This window comes from Mustela erminea, chromosome 2, assembly GCF_009829155.1.
Source record: "Mustela erminea isolate mMusErm1 chromosome 2, mMusErm1.Pri, whole genome shotgun sequence".
NCBI lineage: Eukaryota > Metazoa > Chordata > Mammalia > Carnivora > Mustelidae > Mustela > Mustela erminea.
Genome location: NC_045615.1, coordinates 59,116,063 through 59,134,398, shown reverse-complemented (window position 1 = coordinate 59,134,398; position 18,336 = coordinate 59,116,063). Strand labels below are relative to the sequence as shown.

The 18,336-nt window shown below is 37.6% G+C and overlaps 1 protein-coding gene across 7 annotated transcripts in view; it reads left to right on the top strand.

Moving 5' to 3' along the window:
• Positions 1-18,336, top strand: part of PPP3CA (protein phosphatase 3 catalytic subunit alpha) — a 320,387-nt gene that overhangs the window by 270,487 nt on the left and 31,564 nt on the right. For all 7 annotated transcript variants that reach the window (XM_032333006.1, XM_032333012.1, XM_032333009.1 and 4 more), the window contains 2 exons: positions 12,515-12,640; positions 15,017-15,091. In XM_032333006.1, coding sequence (XP_032188897.1) covers positions 12,515-12,640; positions 15,017-15,091 — 201 coding nt within the window. The remainder of the gene's footprint in view (positions 1-12,514; positions 12,641-15,016; positions 15,092-18,336) is intronic.

Here is an 18,336-nt window from a genome sequence, read left to right as displayed (position 1 = left end):
AGAAATCTATGTAGACATTTAAGGCTGAAGAGAACTTTCAGTTGGGAAGTTTTGATTGGTTGTCAGAGAAATCGCCCCTCTGAGATGAATGGCGTGAGGGGTTTCGGCAGAAAACCCTTTCGTATATGAAATTAATCTAACTGTGATTATAATTTCTTATACTATTATCATTATCGTTGTCACCTTGACTGCTACAGCTTGGTATATTTTCTTTAAAGTCTTAGGCTGGTAATAATATATTTAGTAAATGTAAATATTTCCCTTCAGTTGGGATAGCATGTGCACAAATGTTACTTACTTTATTCATTCAACTTGCATATAATAATAATAATAATAATAATAATGTAATAATAGAACATTTACTTTGTGCCAGACACTGCTCTAATTTTCCGTGTGTAAATGCATTTAATCTTTCAACACTCCATGAATTACATTCTAATCATGATTTTACTGATGAAAATCTAGGGCGCAGAGAGGTTGCACACTTTCGCCAAGGTTCACACAACCTGCAAAAGGATTGAAATTGAAACTTGGCAGCCTGACGCCAGGGCTCGCAAGTTAACCTCTGTCTGTGTTCTTTTAGGTCAGCTTTGTTATCTGCAAGTTTTCGGAGCAGTGTTTTTCCCAATCTCCTGTTCAACTCATGGCTCCATTATGTTGAGGTGACTAACTGTTCTTCAATAAGAAAAGAACAGCTTTTGAAATGAAGTCATTTGTTATCCCTTTAAAATTACATGAATGATATACATTCAAATATATACATTACTAAAAGAATGGGGTATCTCTTATGTTCTTCTCAAATAAATGATTTCTCTCTTTAAAAAGTGTCCCTTAGGTACTTAGACTCTTGCTTTTGTTCATTTAGCTCCATTGCAAAAGTGTCATTGCTGGAGGTCACTTTCTAATTAGATATTTTTGTCCAGTCGTCCACTTGCTTACATTGAAGCATTAATGGGACAGAGGATAAAACAGAAAACCCATCAAGATTTAATATTTAAGAATTACCCTGAGTATATGTTTTAATTGAATGCATCCTCAGTATCATTGCAATGACAAATAAACTTCTTGGTTGCGTAGCCATCATTGCTACGTAATCACCGATTTTGGCAGTGAAGCAACTGTGGAACTTCCCTAAGTAAGTAGTAACTCAGTGAGTGAGGTAATCCCTGCTTCTCAGAGTGTCGCCTATAGAATTAGAGGATTGAGCTCTCGAAGTTATACAAGACCTTAAACAAAGATGAAGACAGGATCTGGAACAATGCTAAATCCTCCCTGCAGGTTCATTGGCAAGTCCTGCTGCCAGTTGAAGGGGATCAGCTGGGGGATGTGTCCTGAGGTGTTGCATTCCGTCTTCTGACAGATGGTTAGAAGATTCTTAGACTGAACTGAAACCGATTTCTCTAGAAATCGAATTCTCTATAAAGCATTTAATAGGAGGAAAAACAGGGACAATCTACATAATGCTAAAGACCCAAATCATGGGCGTATCACTTGCTCTTCGTTGTCTGGAAGTTCTAGATCTGCAAGAAACTTGACCTGCCAATGTCAAAAAGTCTGCAGCGATCTTACTTTCCACAGAAAATATCAAAGATATGGGCTTAATATTAACTCAGTGCCAAGGGTATCTTGGAGATAGCAACCTAGAACCATAGCAAGCTCAGGGCTTAATACCAAGTACAAGCTGGAAGGTGAAAAAGGTGTTCTGTGATTGCATACAGATACTGCCAGTATTCCAGGTACCTCCTGGTATCCTAGTGCACTAGGAGCTTACAAGTGTCGACCACATTGAATGAGAGCAAGGCATAGGCACAGTGCCTTCTAAGGCCATGCCCACTTCTCTAGCAGTTTAAAGCTTCAGCTAAACCTTTTTCTCTCATTTACTATAGTGGCTTAAGCCTTATTTCTAGCATTATAACTATACGTATTAGAACTTAAAGATAAAACTGGTAAAGAACTCATAATTCCTTCTTTCCTCTTGGCTTAGCAAAAAATGCCTAAAGTTCTCTATGTGAAATTGTAATGTAGAAAAAATTCACACTGTTTCACTGGACTTGAACTGATTGCAAGGATCAGTTTTTAGCACAGACTCTCCGGATGTTAGTATTTCGATGTGATTAGGTGGGAATTATAAAATGGCAATGTGATAAACATAGATAGCTATCTCTTCCTTGAAGAATTTGAAACTGCATCATGATACTTTGTGTCTTTCAGGTGCCAGATATTTTATCTAATCATATATATTATCATGTATATTAATCCCATATATCATTTTATTTGGTCTTCATACTTTGAGAACAACAGAACAGGTCATAATTTTTCCTACTTTACAAGTTTAGAAGGTAAAGCTCAAATCAGGAGAAATATTTGTCCAAGTTCATACAGTTACTTTGTGACAGAGCCAATATTGTTTCCACTCTTGTCTAATTAAGAGACACTTTGGCAATTTTAAAACAGGGCTTAGCCTCCGAAGTGACATACTATCTTTCTTCTGAATTCCAGCATGTTCCCTTCATACTGTTCATATGTGGTTCGTTATATTTTTAGCCTCATGAGAAGTTACATGTTTTATGTTCTGGAAAACTTTGTTTTTACTTTTTCTTTGCCTGCCTGCCTTCTTTCTGTCATTCCTGTCTTTCTCCATCTTGTCCTTCCTTTCTCTCTTTCCTTTCCTTAGACCTTTTCTTTGACCAACATTATTAAGCACCAGTTACGTTACAATTATTATGTGCCAGGTACAGTGCAAAGCACTGTGAAAGGAAAAAAGTGATCTTGCCTTCTTCATCCCTTCCATCATTTTCCTTTTATTAACTTACCCACATTCTGTATTTGAATAATGGGCTTTTTCAAAATTTACTAACATAATATTAAAAAGAGAAACACATTATACACACACACAAGTACACACACAATCATAAAATTGACTCATACTATTTCATAGATATATCTGCTACAGTCTCTTTCCTTCACGTACATAGAATACCATCAACCAAGTTTTTTTTTTTTAAGATTTTATTTATTTATTTGACAGAGAGAGATCACAAGTAGGAAGCAGGCTCCCTGCTGAGCAGAGAGCCTGATGTGGGGCTCGATCCCAGGACCCTGGGATCATGACCTGAGCCGAAGGCAGAGGGTTTAACCCTCTGAGCCACCCAGATGCCCCTCATCAACCAAGTTTTATGTAGGACACTTACAGCAAAGTAATAAGGTGCCATGAAGGATGAGTGTACAAGGTAGGAGGAGCAGGTAAGGACTAGATATGTGCATAAGAGGATTATATAGAGTAACACACATGTGCGTATTTTGAAAAATACAAAATCATTAGCTCATAGCTTCAAAGAAATTATATATACCTATTGTTCATATTTATTAATAATAAAGTACTTCAGATTGATTGAAATTCAGTCACTACATGGAAGTTATTGAGAACTTGCCAGTGAAAGACCCTATGTACTAAATCAAGCAATTTAAATACTAAATCTCTCAAGAAACCCAGAATGAAGAATGTCATTAAGACAAAATTACCTAAAAATGAAGACTTAAAATCTGCCTCCATAAATGACTGAACACTCACTTTTGTCATCAGTCTTATGAACTATAGAGTAAAAGTGAGTTATAAGTTGTAGTCCTTGCTCACCAAATACAGCAACCCTCATGAATTAATAAATTTCCCTTAGCCTAGGTCACTAGTAATAATGAAAAGAATCTTTTTAAAACAAAATACACCTGGCAAGTACAGGACATTGAGGGAAAAACAAAAAGGAAATTAGAGTTAGAAGTCAGGTTTCAAAATGTAAGGAATCATAGAAATGGTGTTTATAGATGCTATAATATGTACTACAAAAACCATACATATATGTCTTCTCAAAATCCTTAAGGAAATTTGTACCTTAAAAAAATAATATTGGGAGGGAATAAGTGAAACAAGACAGGGCCAGGAAAGGAGACAAACCGTAAGAGACTCTTAATCTCAGGAAACAAACTGAGGGTTGCTCGGAGGTTGGGGGGTGGAGGAGGGATAGGGTGGCTGGGTTATGGACATTGGTGACCATATGTGCTATGGTGAGTGCTGTGAATTGTGTAAGACTGATGATTCACAGACCTGTACCCCTGAAGCAAATAATACATTATATGTTAATAAAAGAAAAAAGTAATCTCTATGGGAAAATACAGATTTTTAAAAATGTATGGTATCTCTCCCAGAATCAAAGAAACACTTTCATGCAGCATACAGCAAAATCTTAAAATATTGGCAAAGAACATTGTAAGTATATAGGTACTATCTCAAGAATTTTATCCATGTGGGGTGCCTGGGTGGCTCAGTGGGTTAAAGCCTCTACCTTCAGCTCAGGTCATGGTCCCAGGGTCCTGGGATCGAGCCCCGTATCAGACTCTCTGCTCAGCAGGGAGCCTGTTTCCTCCTCTCTCTCTGCCTGCCTCTCTGCCTACTTGTGATCTCTGTCTGTCAAATAAATAAATAAAATCTTTAAAAAAAAAAAAGAATTTTATCCATCAAGACATCATGTCTCCTTCTGTGATGGTAGGACTTTGCCAAAAGAACTCACTGATGCTAGTTTTCCTGCTGGGGTATCTATAGTCTACAGGTGGCAAAACTGAAATTAAAATAATAATAATAATTAATTAATTAACTATTAATTCTTGGGTCTATTATGCTTCCCCCCCCTTCTTTTTCTGGTTTTTTTTTTTTTTTTTTTAAGATTTTATTTATTTATTTAACAGAGAGAAATCACAAGTAGACGGAGAGGCAGGCAGAGAGAGAGAGAGGGAAGCAGACTCCCTGCCAAGCAGAGAGCCTGATGCGGGACTCGATCCCAGGACCCTGAGATCATGACCTGAGCCGAAGGCAGCGGCTTAACCCACTGAGCCACCCAGGCGCCCTTTCTGTTGGTTTTATAATGATTCTAGAGTGCCGCCATTTGCCTTTTTCTCATCTTTTCTGTCCCTCTGTCCCATCTTTTGAAGATGGGCGTGGATGGTCATTTAGAGTTAAGGAGAAGAAAAATATTATTAGAATTCATTATTTCCATTCTTTTGACCTCTCCTCTCCTCTATTGAAAATAGCACTAGTGGTGTTGAGAAAGCCTGAGAACTATGCTGGGAGCATTATATTACTAATCTAAGGGCTTTCAGAAAAGACGCTTTGTATTCCTCTTGGAATCCACTTGAAATGTGTTGAACCCATGGTGTGGTGAACCAGTTAATAAATCTTGCTAGCCAGTATTTATAAAAAATAAAAAATTAATTAATTAAAAAAAAAATAAATAAATCTTGCTAGCAGTATGTCGCTAACTTCTCTTATATTAGAAGGTCTGTTTGGATATTTCTGTTTTGTTTTGTCTTGTTTTTTTTTCACTCATTGCCCTATCATCATCCTCCCTGATGATGACAATTATAAAGATGTTGAGAAATGTTACTGAGTTCTTAATAAATACTGGTTTTTGTGTCTCATCAGAATCTCAAATTTTAAGTAGGGGAAACCCCTTTAATTTACAAATTTGGATATGGCCTAGCATTTAGTAAACAGAGGAATGAATTTTGTTCTTGGGTTTCAGTCTATTCAGGGCACCTAGTTGTGGCATTAAAAATAATAGAGGTCCAGTGGCTCTTCACTATTTTCAAGTAGGAGCTGTCCCTTGATTACTGATTTTGTATCTTGTGCATGGCATGGCTTCCATGTTTACACTGGGTTCTACAGGTGCAGTAAAAACGATTACATAACTTTTAGACCATAACTTTGACATCAGAGAAAGATCTGGCAGTCAGACCTCCAGACTCATGGGGATTAGTATTCTTTCCATTGTATTGTTCTGACTGTTCTTCACAAGTGCATGTGCAACAGACGAGCACTTTTTTCTATGCAATCTGGTCCACTCTAAATTTGGCTAATAACGCAACGTCTGTATATATGTCATCATCCCTCTCCAGGCCTCTGATGTACTGTTCAATGACAGGAGGTCATGTATAATTGCCTGTGAAATAGTGAGATTTCTTGATGGTAGACTTTGTTCTTTCTCTGTTTCTCAGACAAGGTCTCAGGAGTTGGTCTCGAGTGATTCTTGAAGTACAACCATTTGTATTATTTATACTGCACTGGAGATAAATGTCTTTCAAGTACTTCAGAGAACAGCACACTGTTAGGGCTCTAGTTGAGTTTTGTAATCCCAGTGACAGTTAGAGGCAGGTGGCAGGGGCGGACGTGGGAGGTGGAAGATGAAATGTTAACTGTGAATTTCGTGACTATAGATATTTGGGACTGTTTTGGTTTAAAAGGTTTTTTTTCCATGTATTTTTGTGAGATACACACACACACACACAGACACACACACACACACACACACACATATATAATACAAAATAATAAAAATTCATGAGTAACCTATTAATGTAAGGTTATTTGGGAAGTATTTGTGCATGAATATTTTATGTCACTGAAGAAAAAGAATACATATTGGTGCATTTGCATTTTTATGTTAATTATTCTTTTTTTAACCTATAGAAAATTAGGAAAATGTTCTATAAATAGCTTCTAGAATTACTGAAAATATTAATCAATAATTGCATTAATGATGAGGTCTTTGTCCCAGAAGTTTGTTGTTATTCAGATCTGGAAGTAGGCATATCAGTGGGTTGAGCCGCTGCCTTCGGCTCGGGTCATGATCTCGGGGTCCTGGGATCGAGTCCCGCATCGGGTTCTCTGCTCCGCGGGGAGCCTGCTTTCTCCTCTCTCTCTCTCTGCCTGCCTCTCTGCCTACTTGTGATCTCTCTGTGTCAAATGAATAAATAAAAAAAAAAATTTTCTAGATAAAGTTAGGGGAGGTAATTGAGACCTCAAAACATTAAGTCACCTTGGGTCTTGTGAGTATTAAATGAGAGAACCCATCTAGCAGTGGGGGTTCCTGGCCCTCCAATTCAGTGCTCTTTTGTTTTTTTACAAAGAATAAATGTGGAAGGAGAATCTGTCCAAAACTTTTCAGACATTGAATGATTGGTGCAGTTAGGTTGAGAATATCATGGAATTCTAGAAAGAATAAGGACTTTAGATTCAGGCCAAAACTGAATTTAACTGCTTCTCGAGTGTGACCTTGGGCAAATAACGTCTCTGTTTGCCTATTTTCAAAATGCAAATGATTAAGAACGATTTTTGAGGGATATTGTGAAGATTTGTGATTCTGTTTTGTGAAGGACCGAATACAGTGCCTGGCATATAGTAGATGCTTAGTAAATGTAGCCACTGTTAAAATGTTATTATTTCTGGTGTTAATAAACAAAAAGGGAATCTGAAAAAATGTTTGTTTTATCAGGCACTCCAATAAATTGTGTTGAGTCAATGTTGAAAGAATAAATGCTTTCTCTCACCAGCTACAAAACAGAACTTCCATTTTATCTATAGAGCAACCCGTACCCTCAGTTGTAAATGTGCATCATATTTCATTTTCTCAAATATGTATTTTGGCAAAAGCTAAAACATCTTTAATTATGAATATGATATTCAAAGTTAAATTACTATGACCACTAGGACTAGACTTCATTCATCCATTTATAATTTGTAAGAGACGGAAGGGAATGGTGGGGGGTGATGGATTTGATGTCAGTGAAAGCTGAGTTTAGATAGGAGTCTGTTCATCCATTGACTGGTTGCATGGTCATGAGCAAGCCGTCCGTTCATCCAGTCGCTGGTTGCATGATCGTGAGCAAGCTGCTTCACTTCTCAACCTCGATTCCGTAGATTATAACATGAAAGCGGTCACACCCGCCTCTCAGATTTGTAGTAAGGATTAAGTGAGATATTCTGTAGAGCGTCTCCCTAAGCCTCTCCTTATCCTCCAGGGCGCTGTGAGTTATAACATCTATTTTCCTTCTTCCTGCTGTGCCAACCTAATGCCAATAAAAAGTGTGGGGGGCACTTAGAGAAGAAATTGTTCTTCAAAAAGACAACTTAGGGGGGCGCCTGGGTGGCTCAGTAGGTTAAAGCCTCTGCCTTCGGCTCAGGTCATGATCTCAGGGTCCTGGGATCAAGCCCCGCATCGCATCGGGCTCTCTGCTCAGTGGGGAGCCTGCTTCCTCCTCTCTGCCTGCCTCTCTGCCTACTTGTGATCTGTCTGTCAAATAAATAAATAAAGTCTTAAAAAAAAAAAAAAAAAGACAACGTAGGGATACCTGGGTGGCTCAGTCAGTTAAGTGTCTGCCTTCAGCTCAGGTCCTGATCCCAGGGTCCTGGGATTGAGCCTTCATTGGGTTCCCTGATTCACAGGGAGCCTGCTTCTGCCTCTCCCTCTGCCCCTCCCCCTGCTTGTGCTTGCTCTCTCTCTTTCTGTGTCAAAAAAAAAAAAAAAAAAAAAAAGACAAAAGACAAACTTAGATCCTTAAAGATAATTTGGAATTTGTGAGGATACACTCCTGCTACGAATATGCTGTATCCAGAAATAGTAAAGACCTTTTCAACGGAGCTGGTATTCAGGCAGTACTTAGCAAAGATGGGGAATACTTCACCTTTTCCATCTGGTGGATCAGAAGTATGGATATGGTAATTTGCCATGATTCTTTCAATTTGCATGCCTTTAATACTGTACGAGTGTATCCTTAGGCTGAGTGTCATATGGCATAAATGATAGGATAACTTAAAGAAGAAGGGGTATATGGAAACACGTTCAGGCTTCAGCATTCTGTGGGAAGAAGAGAATAATTCCCTTCATGTCAATGTTGACTGCACTATCTGCGTTCCTTGTCCCCAAAGTGTCATGATTCTGTTCCCTGGAACCGGCTGGCAAGCCAGAAATATGATTCAAAGCAAAGACCATCCTGTTCTCAAGTACGATTTTAGTGAACTGCAAGCTGCTGAAAACATCAACATATTATTAGGTTACAATATGATATATATAGTATCCAAGTTACAGGAGAAAGATAGATCCTCCTCATACTCTACATTGATTAAACTCACCAAAAAGATCCTATTCGTTCTGGGCCACACTTTTATAGGGGTATTGCCAATGTGGCGTGTTCCCAGAAAAAGGATGAGCAGGATGAGGAAAAGTCACTAAAAGCCATCCCATCTGAAGTAGAGCCAAAGGGAATAGGAAGAATTTTCCTGAAAAAAAATTTTTTTAAGAGAAATACCAAGATCAATCCTTGGCTTCTGAGCATCTATATTTAAAAGGTGGTACGGGGGCGCCTGGGTGGCTCAGTGGGTGAAGCCTCTGCCTTCAGCTCAGGTCATGATCTCAGGGTCCTGGGATCCAGCCCTGCATTGGGCTCTCTTCTCAGCAGGGAGCCTGCTTCTCCCTCTTTCTCTCTCCCTGCCTCTCTGCCTAGTTGTGATCTCTGTCTGTCAAATAAATAAATAAAATAAATAAAAATAAAAGGTGATATGTAAGGACGCCTGGGTGGGTCAGTTGGTTAAGCGTCTGCCTTTGGCTCAAGTCATGATCCCAGGGTCCTGGGATCAAGTCCTGCATGAAGGAGCCTGCTTCTCCCTCTGCCTGCTGCTTTCCCCCCCACCCCGTTTGTGCTGTGTCTCTCTTTCTCTGAGAAATAAATAAATAAAATCTTTAAAAAAAATTTTAAATACTGTGAAGTGTGTAAACCTGGCGATTCACAGACCTGTACCCCTGGGGATAAAAATATGTGTTTATAAAAAATAAAAAATTAAAAAAAAATTTTAAATAGGTGGTATGTGAAACACAAAGAAACATGAAGCTTGTTGCATGACACTTCTCTTTAAAGATCTGGAAGTTATGTCTTAAAGACATAGAAGAATGGCTGAGATCAAAATTGAATAATAAATGCAATATAGAGGTGTAAGTCAATGACTTTTGGAATTCAGAAGAAGTTTAAGATTATATCCACTAGAAGAAATCAGAAAAGATTTCACTGGAGGGGTAGAGTCTGGACTGGACATCACAGGATGGAAAAATCGGGGTTCTTTTGGAATTCAGAAGAAGTTTAAGATTATATCCACTAGAAGAAATCAGAAAAGATTTCACTGGAGGGGTAGAGTCTGGACTGGACACCACAGGATGGAAAAATCGGGGTACTCAGCAGTTTCTAAGAAAATATTCCAGGTGAGGGCACCTGTGTGGCTCAGTTGGTTAAGCGTCCAAGTCTTATCTCAGCTCAGGTCTTAGACTCAGGTCTTGATCTCAGGGTCATGAGGTCAGCAGTGGGCTCCACACTGGGCATGGAGCCTAGGCACCTGCATATACATACGTGTTTATATATATGTATATACATGTGTATATACACACATGTACATATACATATTTATATGTACATATGTATATTCCAGGTGGAGGAGCAAATGCAGTTACGAAAGCAATGGTATGTGAAAGATGTTGTTAAGTAAGAAGTTAATGCAGGGGCTCAAACGTAGTAAACTTTTGGCAGCTTTTCAAAAAACAGATTTTGAAGGGCTGTCTTTATTATCTGTAATCAAGTGCTACAATGTAAAAAAAAAATAATGAAAGGGTTGATTTCTCTATGTTTTAAACCCCTAAACAAAACAAGACAAAACCCATTTGATATCATCTAGAATCTCTTCAGTAATTTCCACTAATGTAATGCTAATCAGGCCACGAGAGGATAATAAAAGTAAAATCTTTCCAAAGCTCAAGAAGGTATTATGTGAGAGTTTTGTTCTTCATATTTAAAAGATTGTCATTTAGAATCAGAAGCATACTTGTTTTGTATTTTTCCAGAGGGTAGATTTGGATCAGTAAATGGTAAGGAAGTTTTCAACTCAACTTGAGAACTTCCCACAATTTAAAACTGTCTATCCATAGAACAGATGATGCCATTAAAGCACGTAACTTTTCCTAAATTGAAAGTAGAGAGAGTCAATTATCATATGCTTTCACTTACTTGTGGAGCATAACAAATAACATGGAGGACATGGGGAGTTAGAGAGGAGAAGGGAGTTGGGGGAAATTGGAAGGGGAGGTGAACCATGAGAGACTATGGACTCTGAAAAACAATCTGAGGGTTTTGAAGGGGTGGGGGGGTGGAAGGTCTGGGGAGCCAGGTGGTGGGTATTGGGGAGGGCACGTATTGCATGGAGCACTGGGTATGGTGCATAAAAAATGAATTCTGTTACACTGAAAAGAAATAAATAAAAAAAGAAAAGAAAGTAATCAGAATAAAAAAGTAGCTACATTCTTTCATGATGACTAGTTGATAACACTGTATTGTGTAATTGAAATGTGCTAAGAGAGTAGAACTTAAGTTTCTGTCTCTCTGTCTCTGTCTCTGTCTCTCTCTCTCTCTCTCTCTCACACACACACACACACACACACACACACACACGATAACTAAGTGAGGTGATGGATGTGTTCATTAACTCAACTGTGGGAGCCGTTTCACAATATACACATAAATCAGATCATTATGTTGTATACTTTCACTACATTACCATTTATTATATCTCAATTATACCTCTATAAGGCTGAAAAAAAATGTGGGAAATTATATGGGGCTCCTGCTTGATTAAAGCTCCAGCTTGGGAAAAAGTTCAACTAAAAAAAAAAAAAAAGTACTCACAGAGGGGTTCTTTGCTGGCTCAATCAGCAGAGCACCCAACTCCTGATCTTGGGGTTGTAAGTTCGAGCTCCATGTTTGCTGCAGAGATTACTTAAAAATGAAATAAGAAAGGGAGAGAGAGAGGGGAGGGAGGTAAGAAGAAAGGTAGGAAGAAGGAAGGAAGAAGGAAAGAAGGAAGAAAGAGAGAGAAAGAACTCACAGAGACCTACTAAACTTGTATCAGGATTGTTACAGAATGAATTTCTGAATCTGTTTGCAAGTGCGACTAGTGATGTTCTTAGGATCTCTGCAACCATAACTTTCTATGTAACTGTGTATCTAAGCTACAGACACCATGCAAAGCAGAGTGAAATTCAGGGGCAGATTCATTTTCCTAAGTCATGGGTGGTTCATTCTTTTCAGAAGTCAAGGGTGAAGTCAGATACCAGTATAAAATTTTGTGCAGGATTCAATCCAGACACTTTATTTTATTAAGTCAAGAATGCAATCTAATTTAAACTACTGCGTACAACCATTGTGAGTTCTACTGGGAAATGTGTGGTTTTCTTTTTTCTTTAAGTGTAGAAGTAAATTCTGTTCAAATATTTGTGGAGATTATTAAATTGTCAAAGTAATTTAGCTATACTACACTTTTGTTAGGCTCATTAGATGTTAAATACGACTACCATGTTCTTGGCTGTGAGAGGAGCTTGACCAATTCCTGACAGACTTTTGATTAACCATCTTATATAAATATTTGCCAAATTGTAATGCCATTTCATATTAGTGTTCATATATTGTGCAGTTACATATTCTACTGAGTATAGTTTAATTCCCAATGGTATAAATATTTGTGGCTGATGAAGCTACTTGTCTTGATGTTTGGAACTTGAGTCACATAGTTGAATTCTCTGGATCAACTAAAGCCACATGGGGAAGCAGAAATATGTGCATGTGAATCTAATGCCCTTGTGTTTGTTGTTTCCAGCTGCAGTATTGAAGTATGAGAACAACGTCATGAATATCAGGCAGTTCAACTGTTCTCCTCACCCATACTGGCTTCCCAATTTCATGGATGTTTTCACTTGGTCCCTGCCATTTGTTGGGGAAAAAGGTGTGTTGGGGAATCTTGAGATGTTCTTCATGTAATCATACAAGAAGGAAGGGGAAGAGATGGGGACTCTTCTAACCAAAACAATTCATGAGTTGCAACATGAGAGAAGTGATTTGAAAGTATGTCACTGTATATACCTGTTCACAAAATGCAATGACTGAAATAAGGGGAAGCAAAAGCGATGAAAAATACCAGGAGTATTTGTATCATCTCGTTGGAACAATAGAACCCTTTTAAAAGTAACAGATAGGGCACCTGAGTGGCTCAGTGGGTTAAAGCCGCTGCCTTCGGCTCGGGTCATGATCTCAGGGTCCTGGGATCAAGTCCCACATCGGGCTCTCTGCTCGGCAGGGAGCCTGCTTCCCTTCCTCTCTCTCTGCCTGCTTCTGCCTACTTGTGATCTCTCTCTGTCAAATAAATAAAATCTTTTAAAAGTAACAGATATATAGTTTTAACTGGCTTCAAGCTGTAATAATGGCTCCTTTTTCTCCTTACCCCTTTTATTAATTCAAAAGTGCTATTTTATTTTACAAACTCCCTGTCAAATTAAAAGGTTACTATAGCTATGCCTTTCTCACGCTTCTGATGTTGATAATAATCATAGTATGATAGTGATCAATGGCTATAATAATTTCAAAGACAATATATACAACAAAAAAACGGTTCATGACAAATAGAGAGACCATCAGTGTTTGCCAAAGGAGACAAATTTACATTTAAAAGTTGTAGCTATTGTCTTGTCCCAGTTTTTCACAGGAATTGGCTTGCCTTTCCTTCCTTCCTTCCTTCCTTCCTTCCTTCCTTCCTTCCTTCCTTCCTTCTCCCTTTGTTTTGTTTTCTATTTTGACCTAAACCTCAACAAAAATTTCAAGGACAGGCTGGCACCCATTGAGCCTGAGTGTTTAGGTCAGGAGGCCTTGGGACAGACCAAGGCCTTGGCACACAGCACTAGAGCAGGTAAATAGATTTCAGAATAAAGGTAAGAGTTTGCACATGTTTCAGCATCCCCTTGGAGGGTTGTAGAGAAAAAATACACATTTTTAAAAATATTTATTTATATTAATAAGTATATGTAATATATTAATGTAATATTTATTTTTTGATAATACTTGTGGGGGGGTTTTCCTTTAAATGCCCTACAATGGGCATATATAACCCAGAAGTTATGATTGGTCAGTGAATAAATCTTTCTTTCGGACACCAAAATAAGTCAAGAGTCAATTTCAAGAGTCTCTGATAGGTATTCCCAGCACTACCCGTGTCACCACATTCCCGCCCTGATCAGAACACCACATGTGTTACTGTCCTCTGTTGGCTTTTCAGGAAACAGAAGCAGTGTGAATCCTGATAACTGTTGGGCACCCTTTGAACACCTTGCAGTTGGGTTGTTGCCATTAAATGTTCAGATTTTGAACATTTGTTATAAAAGAACCTATTCATGTATTTGAGTATGTAATTCACTTTTGATAATTAAACTGAAGCTATGGATTAGTGTTGACTACACCTGTGTTTTACTCTTTATCATATGTCTTCCACTCTAGAAGAACATGGATTTCAAAGAGTACCTCTTGAGGAAATAGTGGGCAAGTTTCTTTTCACCTTCATGATAGAAACCAACCTAATTTTATAAACGGTTAAATGTAAATAACATGCATCTTATAGTGTAAAAGTGATGCAGTACTAATTTCTGTGACAACATTTTCATGCAGTTTTATTGTCATCAATTTAACCAACTGAATTTCTTGTTAAACTTACCTAAGTTTTATTGTTAAGGCTTTTTGAAAATAAAATTTAATGATGTATCAATTCATGTATCAATTCATTTATTTTTTTTAATTAGTATCCCCGAAACTACTTCAAATATATTAGTCCCTCAATCAGCATTTTTTATTAAACACAGAACTACATGCCTATCACTGTGCTGGGTTCTCTGGGGGATTAAAAAGATTTAAAAAGAGATCTAGCATTCATTGAGTCCCTGCAAAACAGAAGGTCGCAATGTGGTCTACATCTCGTAGCCTCATTGTACAATAAGTAAAAATTCAGAAATAGCCCTTTCCTCTTTCATAGACATATGGTATTCCACAGCCACATATTTGGTTGTCCATTGTCTGTTGACCTATGGCTAGTTAAATGTTATCATACGATTTCATAGACAGAAGCTAATACTTTTATAAACATAAAGTCTGTGTAGAATCACAAAGCCGGTTATCTTTAATGATCTGAATTTTATAGAAACTATCTCGCAGGAGATTCTCTATACAATACAGGTAAGAAATGTTATGGCTAAGCTTGCTCATTAATAATGCCAGAGTAATCATTAAGGTTATAATAAAAAAATCTGAGCGTTTTTGCTTTTATTTTTTTCCTTTTTAGTGACCGAGATGCTGGTAAATGTCCTCAACATCTGCTCAGATGATGAACTGGGGTCAGAAGAAGATGGATTTGATGGTAAGAGACTTGAGCCTATGTGCTAATGCTGTTTGCCACGTAATCACATGGGTGTCTCCTAGGTAACCGAAAGAGCAAATCTCTAAGATTAAGCTTATGTTAAATTATAACATAGTACTGAGAATGGAAGGTACTATATTTTCCATTTGCTTTGAGGAAGTACGTACACACACACACACACACGCACACACACACCATGAAATAATTTTCCCATTACCCTGAAAACAGAGAACTATTTTAATAACCATCTTTCAATAGTTCACATTGCTAAGTGACTTTTTGGCCCCTTAACAAAAAGAAAAATTCAACCCCATAGCAGACGTTACCATTTACTACGTAACTTTCGAAGAGTGCCTTTAGTGAAGTTGTTCCTGTCAGCTATTCATATTTTGATATTTATGATAAAAGAAGATGTTTACACATTGATATGTTGGTATTCATGTCAATACCAGTATTTTTTTTTCTACCTGTAATAAGTTACGAATAAGCTTTGTCACTTTTGTATTGTTGTTTAAGATACTATTTGGTATTCTGTTACCCTTGAAGAGTATCCTACCTCTGTAAGAGATGAAGACCCATCACGTGAAAGATGGAGAGAAAAAATTGCTGTGGCTCTTACCACAGCACCCCAAAATCAGTGCAACCTAACCAAAATGTAGTTGCAGGAAGAGAGTGTGAGAGCAAACCATATTTCCATAAACATGAATAAGGACCTACTCTTTGTAGGGCACTTAGGATGCCAAGATGCCGGAGACTTCATCAAGTCGCAGTCTGGATAGAGAGACTGATGCATAAACAGAAAATATCAATGCAATAAGACAGATTATAAATTGAAGAGTTAATGTGGCAGCAGAAATTAGATATTGCGGAAATTTAAACTGATAACATGTTTCCTTTTTTTTTTTTTTTTAAAGATTTTATTTATTTATTTGACAGAGAGAGAGAGACAGCGAGAGAGGGAATACAAGCAGGGGGAGGGGGAGAGGGAGAAGCAGGCTTCAGGCAGAGCAGGGAGTCCGACCTGAGCTGAAGGCAGACGCTTAAGAGCTGAGCCACCCAGGCGCCCCAACATATTTCCCTTTTAAAACTCACTTAAGTCAAATGAAAACTGAATGTGGTCCTTTCTGAAAGTTAGAAGCTAAACAGCATGATGTAATGTTTACTTGGATTTAATGCAGGTCACATCTACAAGTGTGCAAGATACTAATGCTTCAGGCAAAAGTAAAATAGAAGTACTCCTGTGCTCATATGAATTGAGTCTATAAACTTAGGTAGATGTGGAGTATCAAGTTGTGCCTATCCTTTCCCGGTTTTTCTCCTTTCTCCCAGCTTCATTACTTGTTTGTCTCCATAGCCTATTCTTTAGTCATAGATCACGTTGCAAGGGTATGTATATTATAAGGAAAGAGAGAAAGTAATATATATAATACTTGTAAATATACATGAATATTTACTAGGTTAGAATTAGCTAACAAGTAATTGTAAGAACTTACTTCAGTAACTATATTCATATATTCATATATTTTGAAATATCTAAGAGTTCAATGGATATTTTATGCTTGATCCAGGTTCTAGATGTTTCATATGCTATAGCCACAGTTCGCTACTGATAACTCTTCCAGGGACAGTGATATCATTCAAGAGATAATATTTTTATCATGACAGATTTTTCTTCTAAAGAAAGAATACCACCCTGGCAGAACGTAAATCTTAAAAGTCAACACACACTTTTGAATAGTTGTCTTTCCCTATGGTCCTTTTATTCCTCAAAAGAAAGATTAATTAGCATTAATACAGTCATGTGCCTCTGTTAACAAATCTCTATTGCAGTCAGGTTCATTGGCCAATATTTATAATACAAACAATATGATAAAAATGCAACATAAATAGTACTGCATAGTAGACCTGTAATAAGATGTTTATAATAAGTAGACTATAATTATACATTAATCCATTCACTCAGCAAATATCTATTAAGCACCTAGTGTGTGCTAAGCACTGCAGCTAAAATGCCTGTACCAGTACAGGTGTTTCCTGCCATTAAACATTACCAAGACTAACTCAGTGCTTAGGTCAGCAAAAGTTCTCTTTAGCCACCCTCTTGGTCACTTACATGAAAGGGTATATTTTGTGACTTACTCTGCTTTAGAATAATTACTTTCAGTCATCATCCAGTTACTTATCTGCAATTGCTTTTAAGCCTGTTAATTCCAGTTATGGAGTACATGTCTTTCAAGAGATTTGGACATTTTTTTTGTTTGTTTCTAAGCAGACCACTGAAATTTCACTCTACCGTGCTTAAATCTTTAGTCGGTCACGCAGAGAAAGAGCTATGACCTCTAACTGATCTTTAAGCTCACATCTTATAATTAGGCCCTCTAAAGAAAACAAAAATAAAATAGAAATAAAAATTTTAATTAAAAGTATGTTGAACTTAGGACATTATGCATTTTGAAGTAAATAGTCAGAAATATTCTTTAGTGTCTTGTGTAACATGATGCAAAAACTATGAATTTCTTCAAAGGTACTCAAAGTACAAGCTGGAAAACTTTACAGAACTCTGACTCTCTGAGATTATAGTTTATTGAGAATGTATATTGAAGTTTCTTCTTTTGGAGTGAGGGGTGCAATATTATTTTCGACCTTAGGAGAAAATATCTCATTCCTCCCAGTCCCTCCCACATGCAGCCTGTAGTCTGTCTCTCTCTAGGGTCGGGCCCTCTGCTCTGCCTACCAGGCTTCCAGGCTTATTGGCTACAGAGGTGGAAAGCAGGAATCAGAAGACCGCAAAGCAATTAACTGAGCCTCTTCCTTAAAGGGCTGCTAATTCTAAGGGTGGGGTTGGAGAGATGTAGTATTTCTTCATGAGTTATTTATCAAGTTCTTCTTAATATTTTGTTCCATATTCAATGTCAACTGCAAAGTCAAAGGTAGTAATGATAACCTCTACAATCCATGACTATCTTTTTGTCTTATCAGATTGACTCCTTAGTGTCTATAGAGTCTATAGCAAGTAGGGATTCTTTTCATTTCCTAGAGGAATGGAAGTTATGGGATGAGTTTTGGTTTTCCTTCACATTCCATCAGCTCCCCTTTACCATTTAACGATGGCGATAACAGCATCTGACACTGTGTCAGTCATTATTCTAAGTCCTTTATATATATATTCACTCCTTAACTAATTTTGACCAACAAAAATTCATAATTATTAACGGTCATTATGTTTAACTACATTTACTAAGTGA